This window comes from Endocarpon pusillum, assembly GCF_000464535.1.
Source record: "Endocarpon pusillum Z07020 unplaced genomic scaffold scaffold416, whole genome shotgun sequence".
In the NCBI taxonomy this organism is placed as follows: Eukaryota; Fungi; Ascomycota; class Eurotiomycetes; order Verrucariales; family Verrucariaceae; genus Endocarpon; species Endocarpon pusillum.
Genome location: NW_006916397.1, coordinates 3,301 through 27,367, shown reverse-complemented (window position 1 = coordinate 27,367; position 24,067 = coordinate 3,301). Strand labels below are relative to the sequence as shown.

Below are 24,067 nucleotides of genomic sequence, written 5' to 3'. Positions count from 1 at the left end.
TCCACGCTGCAGGTCTCTCCTTTGCACACGCAGCCATATCATTGCATGCTCTTTGCCCTCCCAACATCATATCGAAGTACGGCTTGGCATTGAGAGGAGGACTTCCTTCACCCACTTGATTTCAAACCACCCTCCATTTGTGCAATTCATGGCCAAAGGATCCAGAAGTGCTTGCCAGGGCTGATCTCAAGGAGACGCAATCTGCTGCTGCTGTCACAGTTCCATGGACGAGGCCTCCAGTTTCCTGTCCTCAGAACTCTGCTGCTATCACACGATTGCCAATCATTGCCAATCATTGCCAATCCTTGCCAATCATTAGCAAGCATTAAATTACCCGTCATCTCTGCCTTGATGGAGCCACTTCGAGGCGGTCTTGCTTGCTATGCTCCAGGGGAAATCCTACAGGCAAATATACAGAGAACACAACCAGTTGGGTGGGTCAGAGCATTACTTACCAGAGAGCCCAAGCTCCCAGAAGGCATTGCAGAATGCGACATGACCTCAAGGCCGCCGGCCTGAGAAGGCAGAAGCTGCTCCAGATGGCGCGCAGGAAGGGGATATGAATGCTAATACCTTGCTTGAGATGTTGTTCTCCTTGTCTGTGATATGCAGGCCACGCAGAATCAAGGTTGGGATCCTCGCATGAAGACATGAGAGAACAAGATTGACTGTTTCTGAGACGATCAGTACTAAGGCTGCCTGATTAGTAACATCCTTGCTCTCGGAAGCAGTAGGATGATATGGTTGCATCTCTACCATTGAATCTGTAGCAGAGGCAGTGTGGCGTAGGTGGAATGTGTGTGAACAGCAGGCTAAGCAGGGTGGAAATTGCATGCGCAAATCCACGGATAGATTGATGCCCGTCATCTGCCGCCACTGCCTCGCCCATCATGTCTCCGAGCACAAAGCCACCTTCTTACAATAAGGCAGAGTGCTAATCTTGCAGCCGAGGGTGGATGGTTGGCTTACTGTGCAGACGTAGTCGCTGATTTCTGGCGGTGTCAGCTGTGTCTGCAGTGGTGTCTGCGGTGTCTGGCTCCGAGTGGGGGCAATTCATCCCGAACATCTGTACCACCATTTCCACACCGACCAGCATGTGTCTTGCCTTCTCCGATTTCTACAAGGCCATGTTCGATATAGCGGACCAGCTATCCAGTGTGTAATACTGACGAATATCCGGCTTTTAGTAGACTGGTGTGCCGTGCAGTCGGTGGTTTTCTGAATTCCATCCGTGGGGCGTGTTGGTTTCGCGTCCTTCGAGTCAACCCACTTCGAAACACCAGCTGCACATGACAGAGCGTTTTCCGGTACATGCTGAGGACCAGCAGATATAGCGGAGAAGATTCTCCATATCTGGCCCCGAACACGAACACAAACACAACATGGCAGTGCCTATTACCGAGGATGACACCGACCCACTTTCTCACACTTCCAGGAGGACCGCTTCATCATCCCACAGCACCACCCCCAAAGACGCCGTCAGCTCTTCTTTTGCTTCACGATTCTCACCATCAGCTGTCTTGCAACATCAGCGGAGCAAAGACCGGCTAACCTCCACCATGGCACATTTTGGGGCAGATAGTACCCTGGGGCAATTCTCCTTTGCTCCCGCCACGCAAACCACGGTGGTGACCACAACAACTACGACGACGACAAGATTTCCTCCTTTCGTCATGAGAGCTCCAAGACGTATGCAGGACCTAGATCCTAAGCTCTACCCCCTCGCTGCGACCCCTACTCCATCTTCACTCAGGAATATCAGCTTCGACCTTCAAGGCAAGCAGACGATCTTTAAGGAGGCTGAAGATACTACTGTTGCGATGGAGGAGATCGAACAAGAGAATGAGATCCTGAAATCGAATGGGGCTGTTCAGACTGTGCAAACATTCAAGAGCGAGCCACGGGATTTTTCCAGCTCATTTGGCCCCCATCCGCAGCGATCCGCACCCAGAGAAAGACCAGCTTCGCCGGACTCAATTGTCGACCATGCCGAGCCTGGACGTAGTACTCGTTCGACAACTGCGACTCGGCGAGTTGACTCGTCCTCCAGAGGCCCGTCCTCTTTGCCGCGTCTCAGAAATTTCCGAAGGGGCGAACCGGCCACTCCAGAGATTGATCTCAGAGAGCGGCGTAGGAAAGGAAGACGTTCGCTGGTATCGAGCACCTCAGGGAGCGCCTCTAAGGTAGATGAGTCTCCGCTACCGTCCTCTGTGCTGAAGCATAACACCCCTTCTACCCTTGGATCAGCTCACGATATGGCCTCAAACCGACCTACATCTAGCCATGGCCTACAAACGACGCCTTCGAGCCGTCGACCGACCATTATCGAGACCCAGTGTTCTGCATCGGGCATTTCACATTCGCAGACCTTGATCGAAAGCATAGTGCCTACTCCTCCTATCCAAGGAGACGAACGCCAATTCGCTGTTCCTCCGGCTCGAAGGAATCTATCATCTATACCATCTAGACTAGCGGCGGTGGACACTTCAGTGGCGCAAGATGGCAGCTTACCTAGCCCCAGCCTTTCACCGGTCACAGCTGCTGCGAACCTTCAGAATGCTGGTTACTTCGCTGACATCGACTCCAATTCAGAAATGGCGTCCCAACAAGATCACGATATGAGTGAGAGCAGCCAGGCCTTTGACCCTGATTCTGCAAAGCGAATGTTCGAGTTCCCTACGCCCCAGAAAGGGCCGCAACTGCCTGAAGGATCGCCTCCCATCCCTGAAAACCTCCAGTCCTCCATTAACGATATCCCTGCTATGCTTGATTTCTTCGAGGCTATACCAGATGAACTCAAAAGCTATGTGATGCATCAGCTGCTGCGACGATGTCCAAAGCCTACTCTTCATCTCGTAGCAGATGTGGTGAATCCGGCTCTTCGGTGCGACTTTGTTGGCATACTGCCTCCAGAGCTGAGCCTTATCATTCTCAAGTACCTTGATGCGAAGAGTCTGTGCCGAGCCTCGCAGGTATCCAGGAAATGGCGTCATATAGTGAACGGTGATGAACAAGCATGGAAGGACTTGTTCGATGCAGATGGGCTTAGTCTCCCACAAGGAGAACTGAGACGAGCGATCGTCGAAGGCTGGGGGTGGCAAGATCCAGTAGGAGTCGATGGATGGGAGCAAGACATTAGCGCTGCATCCGGTACCAGATCCGAGAGCGATACATCACTTTCAACTTCCACAATGCTTTCCAACATGGGTCAGAGAAATGGTCAGCTGGCGGGGACAGGCAGTTCACGCAGACCCAAAAGGAAAGCTGCCTCGAAGCTGTCAAACCGCAATAAACAGTTGAAACGAAGAGACACCTCATCAGACATTTCCGAGAAGCTGGAATCTATCGATCTGTTGAGCCAGATGTCATCTGCGGAAGGACCCTACAATGCAGCGAATGCTGCAGCGATGGCCGTACCGTATCCCAAGGTTGGCTTGTCATCCCTCAAGGACCTTCATCTTTATAAGTCGTTGTATCGCCGACATCACCTCATCCGGAAAAACTGGATGCGCGAAGACGCAAAGCCTCGACATATCGCATTTCGAGCTCACGACCGCCATGTTGTAACGTGCCTTGGCTTTGATGACGACAAGATTGTTACTGGTTCTGACGACACGAATATCAATGTATATGACACGAAGACGGGGGCGCTACGTGCTAAACTCCGGGGCCACGAAGGAGGTGTTTGGGCGCTACAGTATGAGGGCAATGTCCTCGTCTCTGGGTCCACTGATAGGTCTGTGCGAGTGTGGGACATCGAGAATGGCCGACAGATGCAAGTGTTCCAAGGTCATACCTCGACCGTTCGATGCCTTCAAATCCTTTCACCCACCAAGGTTGGCGAAACGCCAGACGGCAGAGCCATCATGATGCCCAAGCAGTCCTTGATCATCACAGGCTCTCGAGATTCCAACCTCCGAGTCTGGAAACTTCCTCAGCCAGGAGATCCTCCGTACTCCCCAGCTGTTTCGCCTCAAGAGGATACCGACTGTCCATATTTTGTCCGCGTCCTTACCGGTCATCAGCACTCTGTACGTGCCATCGCGGCACATGCCGACACCCTCGTCAGCGGAAGTTATGACTATACTGTGCGGGTCTGGAAGATCTCGACTGGCGAGACAGTGCACCGTCTGCAAGGCCACACCCAAAAGGTCTACAGCGTTGTCCTCGACCATGAGCGCCACCGCTGCATAAGTGGTTCCATGGATAACCTCGTCAAGATCTGGTCCCTCGACACCGGATCCAGCTTGTACACCCTCGATGGCCATACTTCCCTCGTCGGCCTCCTTGACCTCCACTCTGAGCGCCTCGTATCCGCGGCCGCAGACTCAACGCTACGAATCTGGGATCCGGATAACGGCCAATGCAAAGCCACGCTTAGTGCCCATACTGGTGCCATCACTTGTTTCCAGCACGACGGTCAGAAAGTGATATCGGGATCCGATCGCACCCTGAAGATGTGGAATGTGAAGACTGGGGAGTGCGTCAAGGACCTGTTGACCGATCTCAGCGGCGTCTGGCAGGTCAAGTTCAATGAGAGGAGATGCGTCGCTGCGGTGCAGAGGGATAATATGACGCATATAGAGGTGAGGTCCAGCGAATACAGTGTGTAACAAGGCTTAGCTAACGCAATGAACCCAGGTGCTCGACTTTGGCGCCGCAAGAGACGGCGTCCCCGAATCAAAACGTGGTCAACGCATTGTAGTGGATGCGGAGGGCATAGAGATCGATCCCGATACGGCAGTCATGGAGATTGATGGTGCGGCTGATGAGCAATGAAGAAAAAACGAGTTGAAGCGAAGTGAAATGAAAGGGTTCTGTTGTTCAGCGGCATCGGTAACATCACAGCATTTGACGAAAAGCGGCATTTATTATGGCGTGTGGTTGATGGGCAGCGTTTACATTTGCGGCAAACCAACAGCAGGGCGATTGTCTCGAAAGCTACACTGCAGAAAGGCGTTATCCTTCGTTACCGGAAAAAGCAAGCAACAGGCAATAGAGCAAGCAGGCAGCAAGGATGGAGCACACCACATACGTAGCGATAGGGCTTGCCATCCAAGAACAGCGTTGGAGCCGGACATGTACTTTGAGATGCCGGAGACTCTGGGACCAAATGGTTTGTTTGCCGCTTGCATGGTTATTGTTATCACTCTTTTTTTTTCTCTTTACACATATTTCTGTCCCCAGCGCATCTCATCATACCACAAAATTACCTTACCATACATACACAGCACGGGCATTTCCATGTATCGATAGCATAGCAACAGGCAGCAGTTAACACGTTGTCTCTGGCTCTGGCTTTGGCTCTGGCTCGTCCCGTAGAACAAACCAATCCAAATCCAAATCCAAAACAACCAAGACTTCAGAAGTCAGATATCGATAGAGAGAGCATCGTTCGTCTGTCTGTCTGTCGTTTGGGCAGATTTTGTATGCACGTACGTGCTCACCTGTTCAATTCGATCTTCGACCGGCTTGCTGGGGTGACTATCTAGATGGTGATGATTATACGTCTTTATTAACTAGGTGCTAGTTGTACAGCAGTATTGTAGTGTGGTATGGTATATATGGTATCCACAGCACCCGGATCTCAACCCCAGCACCCAGCCAAAGCCAAAGCCAAAGCCAGAGCCAGAGCCAGAGCCAGAGCCAGAGCCAGAGCCAGAGCCAGAGCCAGAGCCAGAGCCAGAGCCAGAGCCAGAGCCAGAGCCAGAGATCGAGCTCGAATTGTTCCCCCCCCTCTCCCTGAGAGGAGGGATATTTTCCAAACAAACACTTACAGTACCCCGGCAGAGAGAGCACACCCCCTCCCTCTGTATAACTGACATAATATACACAACACAACGACATTCCCCATCCAGCTGCGAAAAGATCACCAGCCCACATTGCCCGGGCGAGCCAACGCCCTCGCCTTGGCGGCGGCTTTGAAAGCGCCCTTGGCCTTGCCATGTCGCATCCTGATCACTTTCTCCTTCTTCATCTTGTTCTTCTCCCTTTTCTTTTCGCCATCCACTCCATCAGCTCGACCGCTTCCTCGACCGCGCCTGCCCCTGCTGGTCAGCATCCTTGGGGGTGGTGGACGGCTGGCGTAGTTCGTTGCGGGATTGGGTGGTGGAGGGGGTGGGGGGCTGCTCGTGTAACTCGACCTCGTTTCTGTTCCTGGGGAGTGACGTTCCCGCGCTCGGTAATCGGCGTCGGTGGCCTCGGCAGCTCTCCTCGACGCGGTTTTTGCGATTCGCTCGCGTGTCAAGGTGGGTCTCCTTTCCAGATGGTCGGACATCTGGACTGAATTCTTGGCTGCTGGTGATGCTGCTTTGCCGTCTTTCTTGGAGGAGCGGAGATCGGAGGGAAAGCCTTTGCGGCTGGAGGTGGATGATTTGGAGGGCAGTTGGGCTTCTAGTTCGGCGAGGCCGCCGACTTGGAAGGACGCCAGACGGGCGGGCACAGGTATGCGTTCATGGTGCTGTTTCGCTTTCTTCGCGAGGGGACGGCTGTCGAGTCTGGCGAGGGCGCTGACGCGGTGGTATTCTGCGGTTGAAGATGAGGTGGAGCTGGACTCGGAGGAGGCGAAGAAGGGAGTGCGTTCAGCGCCTGCCTTTTCTTCGTTCGTCGGGGTACGGGACGATGGTGGAGAGGAGTCGTGCGGTTGGGTTAGGGCGGAGGATGGTTGTTCGCCATCGTCTAGGTGGTGGTCTCCAGATTTCCATGGAACCATGACCCCGTCATCTCGCATGAGTGGTTTAGAGTCTGTGATGTCTGTCCGTTTTTCCTTATTCGCCCTCGTGATAGCCCATTGTTCCAGACCTGCAGCAACCAGAACTGCCCATCGAACGCGATCAATACCTAACATGTCCTGCTCCTTGATCTTAACGCTCTTCTTACTATCCCCTAGATGTCCAACAGCCAAGATCTCACCGAGCCCGTCAAATCCTTTGCCAGCATCCGGCTGTACAATCTCCCTCCTGACCAGCTCAAAGAACGCTTGAAGTTTTTTGTTTCCTCCTCTTTCAAGCAACCTATCCGCCTTGCTCACAACGACCTGATAGCTTATCCCCTCGTTCCTCAGCAATTCTACCATCTGCTCATCCGCTGACTTGATTCCATGTAAAGCATCAATCAACACGAACGCGCGCCTCAGCTGTTTCCGCCGTCGTAGGTAGGTGACAATCTCCTTTCCCCACTCATCCCTGCTTGCAAACCCATAACCCGGCATATCCAGGACCGCGAGACGAATCTTCATCTCCCCGCCTGGGCCTGCGCCTCCAGTTTCGGGATTCGAGGCAGACAGACCCCATGCGTGCATGGTGGTCGTTTTGCCCGGACGGGGTCCGACTCGATTCAGCTTGGGAGTCTGAAGGAGGGCATTCAGAAGAGAAGACTTTCCCACGTTGGAGCGACCGAGGAAGGCGACTTCGGGTGTGAGTTGGTGTTTGAGGCCGTGGTTGGAAGAGTCTTCGGCTTCGTTCCGTTTGCGCCATTCGCTGGCGGTCCAGAGCTTGCGCGGCGCATGTGTCTTGATGAAAGAGGTTGCTGCTTCGAGCTGGGATTCTGTCGGCGGTATGGTGTCCCAGTGGTATGCTGGTTGAAGGGGCTTCGGAGCGAGTCTTAGTGATCGGGATTGACGTCTGGAGCGGAGAGAGGCGAGGAAGGATAGTCGTGCTCGCAGTCGGGCGTGGAGCAACAGATTACATGACGGGCAGGTGGAGGGGGCCATCAATGGGACCGAGGGAGGTTTCTGATCCAATATAGGCACTCGACCAAGGACGTTTATTCCCCGGCCATCTGGAGCGCCATGTGAACGAAGATTTCATGATAGAAATTCTTGCCAAGCACCGTCTCCCAAATTTCCCAAACGGGGCAGAAATGCATACAGACCAAACAGACCAAACGGAACCAAACAACCCCTAGCCTTGCACAATAGGATGCACGTCTGCTGAACGTCTTTAGAAGAGGATCTTTCCATTCGGACGTGTATTCTACTCTAATGAAATTTACATACATCACCCTGTCTTCAAAATGGCAGAACCACTATCCATCGCAGGATCCACCGTTGGCATTGTCTCATTTGGCATCACAGTATGCAAAGACCTTGTTACCTTCGTCGATCATGTCAAAGATGGAAAGAGCGAAAAGTCTCAGATATCGAGCCGAATGGACCAACTGGCAAATTGCCTTGGACAACTCCAGTCGGTTGTGGACGCAACCAAGAGCCCAGATGAGGACATAATATCCTGCGCTGACCCGGCAATCAATGCTTGCGCGACCGCCCTCGAGAGAGTACGGGAGAAGTTACCTTCCTCAAGCCAACAGAGTGGCAAGGGGAGCTTCTCCTCCTATGTGAGAGAGTGGAAGACTAACCTCGCGTATCCTTTCCGACGGGGCGAGCTATTGTCTCTCAAAGAAATGGTTGAAGGTTTCCAACAAAATCTTCTCGTTGCCTCGGCAGCACTTCAATTGTAAGTTCCATCTCTGCCTCACCTGTTAGGATATTATTAGGCATAAATTGACTGCGCCTTAGAGCTCAACAACAACGCAATCATGACCATGTGAGCCTCGAGCTTGCCAGCATCTCCCGCTTGATGATAGAAAATGCAACATCAATACAAGATGGTCACACAAATCTACGATCGGATATCGAGTCTATTGGAGATTCTTTCCAACCTGTTGCCGCCGATATGTGCGTCATCAAGGAACATATGGCCCTGCTCGCCGGTTCCATCACCCGGATGGTCTGGTCTTATTAGAGGCTTGATATGACTTCTATAGCTAACATCAAACAGGAATCAAGATTAACTGATACTACTCCTGACACCTGTACACCTTCCAGCATACGAAAGGATGCACGTCGGCTGGACCAACTGCACCGTCGCCTTGCTTCGACAAATTCGTCTGCCGTGAATCGTCACGTAAATAAAATTTTACCCTGTCAATGCAGACCCACAACTCAATCAAGAACCCTCTACAGCTGGGAAATGTGGAGTTTGCGGCCATTCTACATCGCTCAAGAGACTTCCTTTGAACATGAGAAAGACTGTCTATACTCGGCATATTCAGAAGCTCGGAAAAATTTGCAACTACGTCTCTCATTTTGTACTGCTCTTTTTAGAAGCAAAGTCCAATTGAACATTCAACTATACTATGGAGCTGGGATGTTCGGTGTCAGCCTACCTTTACGGATTCATCGGATTGTTCCAGAATCCTCACCAGCCTTTTCACTAATATCCAACCTCCACAATGACATTAAGATACCATATGTAGGGGAAGTCTACATTAGCCGGCTGCGAGAATTCTTCGAGAAGAGGGATGCAAGCCCCCATGATCGACTCAATGACGGGCAGACTTTATTAAATGTACGTTTGAAATATAGAGACAGCGCATAGAGCCTCTGAGAAGTGTGACTGATTAAGGCTAGGCCTTATGTATGGAGGTCTGGAAAGTCTGGTTTCTCAGCCCATACAGCGCAGTACTTCCTGGAGGCCGAACCTTGGGCGAAGCACCTATTATAGATTTGATACCTTTTTTGCTCAAAGTTATGGGAGATACAGCCCTCGAGCTCAGTGACCGTGGCATGTTCGTGCGATGATCACAGATTTGAAATTCCTGGCTAACGTCTGAGTAGCAGCAGCCTTTATCTTTGACGCAGAGGGTTAATCCCGGCCACACCGTCGCACCATGCCCTTAACACAGAGCTCTTTCAACCAGAATATTCACCTTACAGAGCGACAATGAAGCAACTGATTCAATACGGAATTTTTGAGGAAAACAGCTTCTGCAACGATTTTGTGTTCTCGATGTTGACCAAGTCGCTTAAAGGACTTCGAGATGTGATCAGTCGCAACCCAGACCTTTTTGACCATACTTCGGGATATAGCTATAATGGTCTTGTGGCAATGACGGCTCTTGGATGGAGAGACGGTTGCCAAGTGCTGCTAGAAACTGGGGTCTCATATTCCGGCAAAGATGATGATCTAGAGGATCGTCTCGGTGAGTTACTGTACAATGCTGTGCTGTCAGAGGATACAAATGTTGTACAATTTTGGTTGGAAAAGAGACGTATCCTAGAGCACCAAGGGTTATCTCCCAACAGCATCATCGAAACGGTTTTAAGTCGTTCGATTCCCAGTATCAATATTCTTATCATCCTTGTTAAAGAATTGGTGGAGCAACGTCGACGACTCAAATCACTTGCGAAAATCAACTTGAGAAACAATAAAGATTTCTTTAGGGAAGACAGGGAGCTCGACGCCAATGCTCGGACTATTTTCGATGTGCTGGTGCAGCAGTGTGTGGACGTTACTACTTGCCTGCGCCCCGTATTGCAAAGTGTTTATCATACCTTTCGTCCGCATGTGGGAGTCGCGGAGCACCTTTATAAGGCGGGATTCCGTGACGTCAAAGCGTCAGATTTTGACCAAATCAGTGGCGCCATTCCACCACTGATGTGGAATGCTGCTGCCATTGAAGAATATTCTGATGAAGAATTTCCTGATGCTTTCGCTATCTGTGAATGGCTCATATCGAAGGGAGCAGAGCTAACTGAGACTTGGCCAGATTCGAATACCTCTGCCTGGAAGTTGTTGAGCTATCAAGCTGCTCGGTGGATACTAAGATCCTTGGGTCTTGATTTGGACGAGTTCGAGAGATTTAATCCAACATCGAAAGAAGCAATCATTTTACAGTTACTGAGCAATGCCCACGTGGATGGTTGCATTTGTGCCTGCAGCCGCCATGGTTGCTCTGCCTTGTCGTCCTTCATCAGGGGCGCCATCGAGCGAAAATATGGCTGGGTTGGCAATCGAACCTTGATTTTCATATTAGCATCATGGGTGGCACCCGTCGTACGAAGCCACCGCCGTCTCGCCACTGATTTCCTTCGGGCTTTGACATTCTGGCAGCTTGGCATAAGACACAAGTGCTGCAATATTGCTCCTCTCGCCGAAGGAGATGGCCCGTTTTCAGGATTAAAAGGCCCGTATTCAAGATCGAAGAGATGGTTACCAGGATCGAGGAGCTGGTTATTAGGATCGAAGAGCTGGGTATTAGGATCAAAGGACCTCTATGGTAGCTCTGTAGAGTTTACCCACGAAGTATCACTTGCTCCGCGATATGACTCGGCCCAACTGGAAGAGATTATGGAAGAAGACCAGCATCTCGTCGATCGGTTAGAGGACTTGATGACACTATTCGAAGCTGCATATAACAGGCTGGACCAAGATATTCTAGACTTTGTCATGGGCTTCTGGAGCGAGAGAATGTTACAAGAGCTTCAGGAGCAAGCAATGATTGATATTCAAAAGTACGGTGATGGTCGGAAGCAGCTTGGGATTGGGCAAGTTATATTCGATCCTTCGGAAACAGGCCTTATTGGGAAAGTGGATCTCGACGACAGGTTGGAGGATTTTGGCAGGAACCTAAACCCAGGATCCGTGACATCGTACCTTGTGTTCCTACGCCGGACGAGCAGGATCAAACCTCTATCTGCGAGGATGCTAGGGAGGAGATATCCGGAGAGCCAGCACCAGAGAGTCTGCAACCTACGGAAGAAGTATGCAGACTCCTCATGTGATACCAAGATATCGAAGAGTGTTCGTGTCAGCTGTATTTCGGCTTATCTTTGGCACGAGGCTCAATTTGCCACTAAACGCTCGCTTGCCCCGGCTATTTGGCGTGGTTATTTGCTTCGATTCTCCACGAAACCTCTCATCACTTCCTTTGTACGCTTTTCTGCGGTTTTGTACGCTCATTTACGACCCGATACGGCCTTCTACTCTACGGTGGGCGACGGTGGCAATGGTATAGCTATCGACAGCGACGTTATTTGGGTACAAATATGCTCTTTTTGTCCATAGAACTCCATACAATCAACTGTTTCCCACACTGTCTTGGCACTCCGCATGAGATTCTTCGGTTGATGGATATGATAAATGACGAAGGATGTCGGTACGTCTGAGCTGCGATTTGTTAGACATCTGCGGCCTAACAGAAAAAGGCGTAGAAACGACGAGAAACGGAGCAAGTTCTGTGTGTGAAAGTGTGTAGATTCTATCCATGCCCTGCAGGTGGCTATAAGGCCTCTATTTGGCGTGCGACAGGCGTACGGCAGACGCATAACACGATTAAAGACTTATTCGGTTAAATATGAAAAATAGGACTTTTAATTAGGAGATATAAACAATTTACTTAATAATATAATTAGTTTCCGTTGCCGTTGGGCAACATTGACTCTTCACCTCTAGTCAATCATTCTATTCCCGACGTACCATAGCATAAACCTTCTCCCGCTCATGGGGCTCGTTCATAACTTTGTGGCCGATGACGTCCTCGATAGTCTCGTCAGTGAATGCTAGATCTTCCTCGACCGGCACAGTGTCCTTAATCTTCAGAATCACGACCGGAAGCGCAATGACCAAGCTGCCGGCAAGGAGACCCCAGCATGAAGCGAACAGGTTCATATATGGGGTATTCAACCCATCCAAACGCCAGATGATAGCTGCGCCTGCTGACTGAATGCCCTTGTAAAAGCCTGCGAAGTTGGCGAGCTTGCGACTGTTATTACTGATGGCGCCCATAAACCTGGCTGAGGTCAGCGAAGTCCAATTGCCATCCAGACTCAAAATTGCTTACCAGTACACGCACGTCTGCCATGCTGCGTCATAGAAGCCGTAAGAGATGTACAAGAACATCGGTCCAACATAGCCACTCGATCTCCAGTCATATACAAAGATATTGCCCGATTCAGTGTCTCCGCGAGTGTACTTCATCTGGAAAACGTACCCTCCCCCCCAGACCGCGAAAGTGAGAACAAACATAACGACCCATGCAGCTTTTGCTCGTGTAGTCCTCCTGACATTAGGGAAGTCTAGTGCAAAGCCGAAGACGAGAGCTCCAAACATCTGAGCAAGCCAGTAAAGCGTGTTGTTAAGTGCGCGAGCACGCACGGTGAACCGCGGGAGATTGACATTGTTGAATTGATACGTGTAGAACCAATTGGAGGCGAAGAACATTGGAAAGAGGAGTATTACGTAGGGATCACTCAAAAGTGTCTCCCAAAGGCCGAGGATCTCCGTCTTCCACGTCGGGTGCTTCATTAGAATAATTCTAGACCCATCACGACGCACGACATGCTTAGCATCAACCAATGTCCAAGATAGGCAGGCTCCAAGGAATGTGAGGATCAAGATGCCGATATAGGTGCCATCGCTGACAGTGTCGTTATGGTCCTTGTGGAAGTTCAGGCCAAGTTCAACCTGGCGTCAGTATTAGCTTGCTGTGTTTGACTTTATGTTGAACGATTCAGCTCACCAGACTGCCGATGACAGCCCCCATATTGAAGATTATCCAGAACCAGGAGATGAAGCGGCCTTTGAGTTTCTCCGGCGGATACGACATCATAATCGCGCCTTGCGCAGCCCAGAGAATGCCTGCACAGCATCCAAGCAAGACGCCGGAAAAGACAACGTAGCCAAAGTTCCGAGTGTGGTTGTAGCATAAATATGAGCTGATGTAGACACAGTATCCAAGGCCACCGAATGAGAGGGCGAATCTGATACCGAGGGCGTTGGTGACGGTGCCAGCGAAGAAACCGACAACGGCGAAAGTAGCGTAGAGCGCGGAATTTGAGGCGGTACTAGCATCAGCATCTTGGTCAAGCTGTCCTCCACCTCCAAGGCCATTGATGGCGTTGAACATGCCTTCACGGAGTCAGTGGCCTAAAGAAAGATATTTGTGTTGCGCGCGGCCCTACCTGGACACAGAAAGCACACGAACGACACCAGAATCAACTGCGACTCAGGTGAAGCATACCAAGGAAGCGTGATGGGCCCGAGTTTCAACTTTTTGTACTTCCATCCTGTGGGGATTTTGACCTGCCCAGCTTCGACCAAGTGAGCTGGCGATTGCGTAGTCGTGGTTGTTGCACCTTTCCCAGCTTCCTCCATGGAGTCGTATGAGTATTTTCAATCGAGTAACGGTGCAGCTGCTATCAGTATAACTTCCTATCAATGACGTAGAAGTTTGTCAATGCTGCTTGATGAACGATAGTAACACTTTAAAGACCCTTTTTGGAACAAATTAACAAGCGGAAGACGCGGAATTGAGAGGAGGCTGAGCTGATCAGCTGTTTATACTATGTGTAGCAGCAATAGCCAAGTAATTGGGAGACCACAAGCCCAAGCCTGCCTTCTCCTTGAAGACGCAACAAGGCAATGCGGTGGCTCATTGAAAGCCATTTTATTCGTTGTAAGATGCTAGGTAAGGCCCGACGAGAGGTAAATATAGATAGTACTTGCTGCACCGCAAAAGTACCTGTCCGCATTAGCGTACTCGAACAGGGGTTGTAGAATGCCTGAATTAGCATCGTCGATCTTCTTTATTTGATGTGGCTACTATGGTAGGAGGCACAAATACTGTTAGCTCCAAGCTAGAAATTTTGTATTTGACCAAATCATTACGAAAGTACATCTTACTTGAAGGGTACTAGTCACCATAGCTCCAAGCTTCAGGCCAATCATTGCGATTCTGAATGGGCTAAGATCTCTGGGCTCTTCTGAGTGGGCTCGGTTTTGTATCCAAAACTAGCCGTTACTAGCCGACGCTAGCAATACTTATGGCTCCTACCGTAGTACATCTTCTGTCCAAGCAGCTTGTTAGAGTACAGTTTGGTGGGGGACATTCTCAGAGCTTTCTAGCTCTTATAGAATCATCTATTTCCTTCTCTCCGAATATTGAGTGCTGGTTGGATGAGGCAGCCGTTACGGAGGGGATACCGATGACACAAAATAAGAGATCCAGAGGTATCCTCAAAAAAGCTTGTTCGCTATCTAGAATATTTGATTGGCTTTTATAGCGACGGCGTGATGTGTAACGTACCGTTCAGCCGTTGAAAGCACTAATCGAGTGGAGTGCTCAATTGGGTGTGTGTCTATGGAGTAGGTAGCTAGAAAATCTAAATACAAGGTTTGGATGGAATAGCTCTGCAGGCGCCAAGGCCCTACACCGTGCACCGAATACTACGGGCGGCCTGAAGTAATGTTAGCTCAGTGCTAGTATCTTTACATGTAAACCCTCTCTGTACAGAACAGCTATGCCTTGAAAATAGTTAGATGTAATGATTTGACTCATCAGAATGGATGCACACAGATCAAGCTTTGAGGTGGCGAATTATAACACTAGATTGTTGTAATAAGAACTAGTTGCTCTTAGCTCCAGACTAACATCACTTCAGGCCCCCTGTTTATGTCTTGCTGACAGTATGTAGTACTCCTCGCCGCAGACTCTACTATGTAACAGATGCCCACACAAATTTGGTATCATACGACTCCTTAGGCTCTTGTGAGTCTTGCAGCTACACCGTTGGAGTTTTGTATGGAAGTATCCATGACACATTATCGACTTTACGTATAAGGCCAAGGTCGAGGCTCGCTAAATGCATTGTCCTGGAAGGCAGAATCTAAACATCTACTAACTAGTAGCTTCGGGTGGAACTTGCATATGACCCTGCACCACTTGGATCAATAACGCCTAGGAAGGCCAAGAGGTGCAGATACATGGACCTTACGAGGAGGATTCCTAGGGAATTCCCTCGGTAATCCGGTTGTTTTAGCGCATGCTTCGCGCATGCGGGGAATTTACGGTCTATCGTCCTGACATCCTGTCTCAGAATCCGTACTACGTAGACTTTTCTACTTCACTACTACGTAGTATGAGCGAATGCCAATACTTCGTAAGGTACTATCTAGTAGTCTAAAAGCTGAATGCCAATTCCAGGTATGAAAAGTATTAATTGATTAGAGCATTATCATCTGCTAAATCAACTTAAAAATTGGGTAATTTGTGTATATAAACATTTATTCTTCATGGCGCTTTCGCCGAATCAGGAGTAAGTTAGAGCAGATAAGTTAGGTGCTGAGACAACTTTACGTTACTAGTAGTATGCAAAATTTCGCTTGACCAATTGAGAATGGCTTCAGTCCCGACCTTCGTCTGTGGAGGCCTTGTGGTTTGCGCACGGGTGAGTGCGATTTCTTATCTCCCGTGTTCGAATCCTAAGGTAGGTTCATTCGGCTGTGGTTGCTCCATGGCACAAAAGGCTGTGGCGCACCTTACCAACCCTCTCTCTCAAGCCGTCTCTCTCGGTTGTAGCCAGCAATTCCTGGGCTTTACATCTTGCGTTATGTGATTTGGGCTCATCGCACATTGCGGTGGGTATTACCCTAGCGCATTCACCCCTGACCTCAGCGCGCACATCAATCAACAGCTATGGTGGTCATCCCGTCTACAGCTGTGGGCACAACCTCTGCCGTCCTCGCGCTGAGCAAAGCAGCTTGGAAGCTAGGAATTTCCCTCTCGAAACTCGATCATGACACCAGAATCGTTGATACCACGGTCGATAATCTGGCAAGGAAGGTCAAGTCGCTTGGCAATGAATGCGACCTCGTATATGCTGAGTTGGAAGGGATAATAAGTCAGAGTCAGATAGGATCCGCGCCGTATGATATCGATGACAGGATATGGAATTGTCTCGCAACGCAAGTGGAGGAGACTAGTCAAACAATACAAGAGCTGGAGCTGTTTGTCAAAAGTGTTAGAGGGGAAGACTCTGGTTTCATCGGTCAGGCTCAGCGTCAGAAGAAGCTGGACAAAACCAAGAATCAGATTGCGAGTATCCGGACAAAAGTCTGCAGGCACACCGACAACTTGCGTACTACGCTACTGTTGATCCATACGTGAGCCTTGCTTCTGATTGACGTATGACAAAGCTAACCCTATCCGCAGGGTACTTGCGCACATTGCGCCCTGTCAGGCTGATCAGGGGCTTGCTAAGGAACTGGACAAGTTGCAAGATGTGGTTGAGAAGCTGCAGAGATCATCGGAAGCCAATCCGCATTCGCGACCTTCTCATACTGAGGCCACTCTATTGCAATGTACACGTGAAGTTATCGTGAAAGGTACGACCGTGTACGAGGCAAGTCTCGCTGCGCAGTCCATCACTGGAGGCCGAGGAGCAACAAACAGTAACATTCGCGCTGTAGAATGGATGAGTACCCTGGAGTCTATACGCCGGGACGAGCGACTTTCGGATCCTTCAGACATGGTTTCCAACGTCTCCTCCATCTTTTCTGGGAACGAAACGTATACCGTCGTGACGAGCGCAACTTCTGAGCAAAGTGCTGTGCAGGAAGACGAGGCTGTTGATGCAGTAGGTGACGACTCTGATGATGATTTGGACACCGATCTTGCCAAAGCAGCGCTAGACACCGGCGCAAAAGCTTTCGAAGCGCAAGAATGGGAGGAGGCCGATTCTCTTCTTCAAGAAGCTCTACGAATACTGCAACAGCTTCCGAAGCAACAACGAGCATTCTGCGACATCTTCGGTCTGCATTATAAACTTGCTGTCTGTGCGTATCACACGCAAGAGCCCGCGGATGCAGAAGAAGCTCTTATGGGCCTGGTCCAACAGTCAGCGAGCTCCGATGAACAACGCAGGTGCATTTCCGATGCGGCACACCTGCTGTCGCATCTGTACATCCGCATGGGCCAGGTCGACCGTGCACGATCTGAATGTAAGAAGGCTTTACAGACCCGAAGGCGATTACTGGGCAAGCGGAGCGACGCCTCGTTGGAATCAACGGCGCTTATGGCACACATATATGTCCTGCTCAACAACCATGCTCGTGCTAAATTATGCCTTGCTATGATACCAGAAGCACGCAGAGACGCAGTCCTAAAAATTGTCGAAGAGTCACTGGGCACGAAGTTTGAGCATCTTGATTCTTCGTCACCACTGACTCGGTCGATCTCTGAAGACTCAGATCTGGCAGTTAAGCGCTTTCAGAACAGGCTCCCCGCATCTTCCCTCGTGCCCATGGAAATCTCTTGCCATGGCCCTGTATCTACGATGATCTCGCCGTCGCCAACTGCTGGTCTTCGGCAATCACACCAACGCATCCCGTCAAGTCAGGCAGGTTGGGAGGATCTGCAATCCGTTACGGTGGCATCTCGTTCACCGACAGAGGAGGGAAGCGAGTCGAGAGCCACGGTGAAAGAGAGACTGAATGAAGATCACACCGCAGACTCGGAAGCACTTGGTGGCGCAGCTCTGAGCCTGGGCGAATCTCCAGAGGCAAACAAAACCTTCAGGCGCAAAACCCTGTCTCGGAAGGAGATACTCGACAAGATCGGATGTCAGCCAAGAGATCGAATCGAAGACGCTGTCTGTGACGGTGATCATTCAGCTCTCGCCAGTCTTCTCAACGGGAAAAGGGAATTTTGGCGGTCAAAGTTGCGTAAGCGCGGCCGTCCAGAACGTGTAACAGCGCTGCACTTCGCCGCACTCTTCGGCGAGATCGATATGGCGCGGCGCCTCCTAGACTCAAGTTTTAACATCAACGAAGTCCCGCATGGATACTCAACAAGCCTCACGCCCTTAAAATTTGCCATCGGCGCTCGACAAGTGAATATGGTTGAGTTTCTGGTTGCAAACGGCGCCAAGCCGTCTGAGCCAGATTCATGGTCGACTTTGGCTGGGCAATTGATGAACCGCTCATGGCTGATGAAAACCATGTCGGAGGCTGAGAAGGAATATGTCCCAGACCGGATAACTGCGATCTTGAGGATCTTGCTTAAGCATGGGTGGAACGTGAATGCGCCGTTCGAGACGTCCGGCGGAACAGTGCTTCATCAGGCGGTCACTTTTTGGACGGGTTCATATACGTGGGATCTGAATCTCCGCGCTGCCGTGACTTTGTTCTTGTGCCAACGAGGTGCAGATCCTTTCCAAGCAAATAAAGAAGGCAAGACACCCTACGATATGGCTTTGGCTTCCGGTCATCAAGACCTCTTGCTGGTTCTCGACCGAGGCTCGAAAATGAAACTACCAGACGACAGGCCACCGGAGCCAGTTGAGCTTCCCAGTGAGCTGCCCAGTGAGCTTAGTGATGTGATATGAATGTTATTGACTGTAGTTATGGTCACCATTTACCAGAGCATGTGTCATACTGATATGCTGAGCAAGAGTCTTTCGGCATTTTACTTGCCACAATACATGGTCTCGATTGTACAGCCTAGCAGCTACTTCTTTATTTGATGTACTTGGCACGATCAGCGAGTCTAGGAGCCATGGGAATCAATATAGATGAAATCTATTCACTTGGACCGCAAGTTCTGGTGGTCATACATCTTTTGGACGGCATGTTATCAAAACTGTCTGAAACTCTCTTGCCGCTTAGCCTCCGACACGAACAGGCGACGGCGCTCGTATATCTTGAAGACCCGCGGTTTGTCTGACGATCGACAAGCCATTACACGGGTATTAAGTGTTTCGGAGAGGTGCCGCTCCTTATTGCGAGTCCGAGCCGGTGTCTCTGTTTTTATGACTTATACCCGGTTCACCTTGGTAACAAACCACAAACAGATCCCCGCACCAAAGAATATGCCATTGCAAGGGTCTGGATTGATGAACTGAACGCATGACTGCTTAATGGGGAGTGACGGCTCAATGGCGTAGCAAACTCAATACTGTCCATGAAGTGTTGGATTGTCGGACCGAATGAAGCCGGGAAACTGTGAACGTAAGTTTCGCCGAGTACTTACTGGAAAACCATAGACAACTCTCTGTTTCAACACCTCGTCCAGTCACAGGCTGAGGTCTGCAACATCTTCAAAACATACTTTGCATCCCCGTCGTCTTCTGGTCTGGTCTTGATCGCGGTTGGAACGAGGTGAACATCTGATCCGTCAGCTGGCACACAGAGGTCTGAGATAGCGTTTTCGAGCGAGGACACGATAACACTTGATAGCTGACCTGGATATTGAGCTGGCGAAGTCCAGGCAGGACTAATTTAGCCTTGCTGTACTCTCCGGCTTCATGAAAACGATAGACTTTTAACCCTCAACAAGCCTTCAGCCGTGACGCTCCAAGTGACCAGTGGCGTAACCGCAATTTTGGCCTTCGCAAAAGTGAAGCACACGAAGAGCCTGCGGCTTTGGCTGATGAAGTGGCTGTATAGAGATGGTTCCCACGAACTGATGCTCAACCACTTTCTAGCCAGGGATGGGAACAACGCGCTCCGACTCCTACAGAAGTCTTTCTAGGTCATGCAAAACAGTATTGCTGTGCAGATCTACATGGTATTTCCCAATTGCAGCGACTATGTTTTTGCTCACTTCATTAAAGGAGCCTGACGCGTCATCGCATCCTATTTATCTTCTTGTCCTCTCCGCTTGTTTGTTTAGCAACATGTATGTGTATTTGAATCTAGGCTTCTTTTTGCTTGGTCCATCGTGTTTAAGACTACTGGCTGAAAAGTGAAAATGTCATAGAAACTTAAAATTCTTCTCTTTCAGTCTATAATACAGTCAGTCTTAGTTTAGCATTCTTGTAATCAGAAGTCTCAACATGCATTAGAACACTAAGAAAACACCCTTATATCCGGGTTCCATCAGGCTCGCTGCGATCATAATATTCAACCGTCATAATGGACTATCTGATAAACACCTGGCTTATATAATCTAGCGGGATGTTAACTGTCTCGTTAAACTTGATAAGATATACGGAGTACACTCTGGCCAAGTTTTCATGTGACTTAGTAATGGAGTATAAGTAAAGTAAAGTACTACCAAGGATATATATAATAATACTACTCACCTACAAGAGCTCTCAACGCACTTCCAATTGGTTAGTCTCCTACCAAAGGCTACGACGCTTGTGGGACTGGGACCCAAAGGTAGAACGCGCTGCAGAGTGGGAGGGATGGGGCTGTTTGGATGACTGTATGACTGGGAATCAACTATTATGGTCAAGTCCAGATAAATGTAGTTGCCGTCCGTCCCCCCACAGAGTGAGATTCTGCTTGATGCATTCATATCAGAGTGATTGTGCGCTGAGGACAGCCGTGAAAAAGCTCGGATGCTAATGCCCTAGCTTCTGCATCGGGCCATTCGTGTTGGCTGTTCGTGGAGGATAGGTCCATTTGGCTAGGGAGCGGCCAGGGTCGGGCTGGTTTTTCCGGTCTCTCCTGCTTGTGTATGTGATAGAAGATATCATCCGGGTATGCATCACGACCGCTGTAGTGTCCGTATCTTCGGAAAATTTCCTCGGCCGGGTCCACTTGTTCAAGGACCAATCCTTCCAACAGATCAACGGAGGGATTTTTGGACAATGGAAGCCTGTGGTTGTTGGGGAGTAACCTCACCGGTAGGAACCAGTACGTTCTCCCGTTCCATTCATCACGGGAGATGACCATATTGGGTGTCAATGTACCATAAGACCCGAACACTGTTTCTTCAGAAGAATCGAGCCGTAGCGATATGTAAGTCTCTATACAATGTCGTTGCTCCGTGATGTCCTCTTCACGAGACTGTATGGGACAAAGCAAACCCTGTACTTGCATTCGCATGTCTTCGAGTTCTCCCGAGATATTGCATCGCGGTATCAGGGCGTGCTTGTTCAAAACTTTGATGAATAGAAACATGTATTGAGCGACTCTGTAATTCATTTGAAGAAGACTGCCTGTGAGGAAAATGCCAAGAAATATCACGTGATGCTCCGACTTGGCAGTGCTTTCTGCCGTCCGATCTATGCCGACATGGCTTGCTATGTTCGTTGTTCCTTTTGCTATTTCCGTTGATTTCTGCTATATCCGGTCCTTCCTGCTTCTCCTATTGCTTTCTACATCTCTTATGACGTTCATTGTACGGCGATAGCGGCTATAGGGACTTGCTGCTGATGACGAGGGCAATGGAGATAGCGGAACTTGCGGAGAAGAGCATTGGTATAGATAGAGAGTGATATTCGCTGTTTTGAGCAGCAGAGCAGTTGCTTTAGGATAGAAATACACGCATTTCTGTTGCCCTACTGCTGCTCCGTTCAATACTGCCACAGGCGGACAGCCAAGACCAGGTCGGAGCAACTTGTACGTCGGGCTTTGGGCTAGGCAAGTGTCGGTGCCACGTCAGTTGCCTCTCGATAGACCGCGTCCAGATGCCACTTAGACAGGTATCATTGACTATATCACTTAGATGACTTGTAATTCCGGAGAGAGCAACAATCCTATCAGAATCCTTTGAGAGTGCGCTTCCTGCATAAGCTGTCGCTATTTTGTCCCAGATGGAGAAAAATTCGTCTACATATATGTCAGTACCATTTGGACATATGTCCTTAGCGATGATTCGGATGGGCGATAGTGAGTTGAGTGTTGCCACTTCCGGGAACAATCGAGCAAATGCGTGGATGCCGGATGGTGATTCTTCCCAAGCAGTCAGCTCGTTACATTCCCAAAACAGTTTGTGTTGATCAAAATGTAGAACCCGCGGCGAAAGAATGCGTTCCTGGACGATCCACGCTCTTTGAAGTAAGGGTGCTCGGTTAAAGAGCTCCCAAAACGGTGGCACTTGTTCTACGAAATAGAAAGGTTCTGTATGATGTCCATAAGGAATATTAACCGTGCAGACATCCAAGATGCGTTTATCTCGGCCTCGGAAACAACCTTTTCGTCCGTCGGCGGATGCCGTCGCTGCGATGTTGCAGAGGGAATTGCTGTAAACTCTGCACATGCTGACAGATTCCCGGCGCCAGTCTTCCGGTGAGTCTTGGATAATGCATAGCGAGTCGATCCAAAGGTGGAAGACGTCCAACTCTCTTGCCACATAGATAGCATGCCGATAAGTGCGAGGCAATCTCTTAGAGCGAGTCGAGTCTTCATTGATTCCCTATTGGCCTTTTTGAGTGACACTACTAGCCTCTTGCCCCAGCAATGACTTAATGTCATGTACTTTGTGCCTTTTGCAACTTCACCCTTTTCGACAACCCGCACATATCCTTTCCCTGTGAAGCTCAGGTCAATAACTCGAGTTGGAAGAAAGTCCGCATTGCGACCACCGCCACAGGAGACATGAGTGCGAGAGCAAGTCTCAATCCAGCGGCGTGCAATGTTCAGGGAACGCTCAGAACCTGTCCATGTCCCTACTTCTCTTGGAGTGGAGAAATTTGCTGAGTCTAAATAGGCCGTATTAGCTGATTGAGGACGTAAAGTGTAAGCAGGCTAACCCCTCTGCCTTCTCATGGAAAAATGGGACCCAGTGCCCCCAATGATATCACCTTTGGAGAAATCAATAGTGATACCATACGAGAACACGGCTGTGGTTTTTGACGCAGCAGAGTCTGGTGAATCATGATCCTGGGAATATGTGCGAATAGTCCACTTAAGTGGCAGTTTACACGATGCCCACAGATGGCCCATCCCATACGTTATGGCGAAGCAGACATGGCAGTGCTTGGCTGCTTGCAGGATGGATTCTCCATTTTCATGATGCTGGATGTCCGTTCTGTCCCCTGCTGGTATAGATTGCTCAAATATAAAGCGACATTTATCGCAAAGTGATGGGTTCAGATTTGCAGCTTGGGTCGAGTTCTTGTGAGCTGTCCAGGACAGCTTCTCTGAAAGCAGATCCTCACGGTCTATTGTCATTTCACTGTGGAAATATCTGAGTGCTTTAGGGCAGAAATGTGAGTTGCGTAAAGTTACTCCGTACAACCAAGTGAGAGCAATCTTCCTTTAGCCTTAGGATGCAACGCGAACCGTGATGAAGCGGTCACGTGATATGGTTACGAAGAGCCAGTTGAGGCACTGGGTTTCGATACGCCACAGCAGCTATCTGGTAGTCTCACCAGATCCATGACCCCGGTCTTCTCAGCTAAATATGCTACGCCCTTACTTGATGTATATATATCAACACATTGGCAATATACCATCCTGCTAGTGCACTCCGGGTTGGCGAGAGATCGGTCTCAACGTGCTATTGCCTTGACTTCTCATGGAATGTTGACGAGCAGATCTGGCTTCTAAGATGCGACTTTCTCCAAGCTACGGCTCTTTGGTTGTGTGAGTAAGCGCGTCCCTAGGGGAATATTGTCATGGTCTTCCTTGAGGCAATTGGGCGAGAGGTTGTTAGTGTGAGTACGGAGTATTGTGCGTTGCGAAACTCTTGCAAATCCTTGGCGTTATATGGAGGATTTCTCTTGTTGATGAGCTATTTCGATCGGCAAGAAATCCCTTGGGAAGTGTTAAGAGTC

General features: G+C 49.7%; 5 protein-coding genes across 5 annotated transcripts; 3 read left to right on the top strand and 2 right to left on the bottom strand.

The window, feature by feature from the left end:
- Nucleotides 1–1,382: 1,382 nt before the first annotated feature.
- On the top strand, nt 1,383–4,779 carry EPUS_09046 (uncharacterized protein; the record flags this gene model as incomplete). The annotated part of the gene is made up of 2 exons (XM_007805189.1): nt 1,383–4,586; nt 4,642–4,779. The coding sequence occupies 2 exons, from the start codon at nt 1,383–1,385 to the stop codon at nt 4,777–4,779; spliced, it is 3,342 nt and encodes a 1,113-aa protein (XP_007803380.1).
- A 1,090-nt stretch (nt 4,780–5,869) lies between these two features.
- Nucleotides 5,870–7,711, bottom strand: EPUS_09045 (uncharacterized protein; the record flags this gene model as incomplete). Its single annotated transcript, XM_007805188.1, has 1 exon — nt 5,870–7,711. The coding sequence occupies one exon, from the start codon at nt 7,709–7,711 to the stop codon at nt 5,870–5,872; it is 1,842 nt and encodes a 613-aa protein (XP_007803379.1).
- Nucleotides 7,712–8,013: 302 nt separating this feature from the next.
- EPUS_09044 (uncharacterized protein) lies at nt 8,014–11,846 on the top strand (the record flags this gene model as incomplete). The annotated part of the gene is made up of 5 exons (XM_007805187.1): nt 8,014–8,453; nt 8,516–8,726; nt 8,778–9,347; nt 9,410–9,567; nt 9,641–11,846. The coding sequence occupies 5 exons, from the start codon at nt 8,014–8,016 to the stop codon at nt 11,844–11,846; spliced, it is 3,585 nt and encodes a 1,194-aa protein (XP_007803378.1).
- Nucleotides 11,847–12,242: 396 nt separating this feature from the next.
- On the bottom strand, nt 12,243–13,934 carry EPUS_09043 (uncharacterized protein; the record flags this gene model as incomplete). The annotated part of the gene is made up of 4 exons (XM_007805186.1): nt 12,243–12,570; nt 12,622–13,244; nt 13,300–13,688; nt 13,742–13,934. The coding sequence occupies 4 exons, from the start codon at nt 13,932–13,934 to the stop codon at nt 12,243–12,245; spliced, it is 1,533 nt and encodes a 510-aa protein (XP_007803377.1).
- Nucleotides 13,935–16,254: 2,320 nt separating this feature from the next.
- EPUS_09042 (uncharacterized protein) lies at nt 16,255–18,943 on the top strand (the record flags this gene model as incomplete). Its single annotated transcript, XM_007805185.1, has 2 exons — nt 16,255–16,721; nt 16,771–18,943. The coding sequence occupies 2 exons, from the start codon at nt 16,255–16,257 to the stop codon at nt 18,941–18,943; spliced, it is 2,640 nt and encodes an 879-aa protein (XP_007803376.1).
- Nucleotides 18,944–24,067: the final 5,124 nt, after the last annotated feature.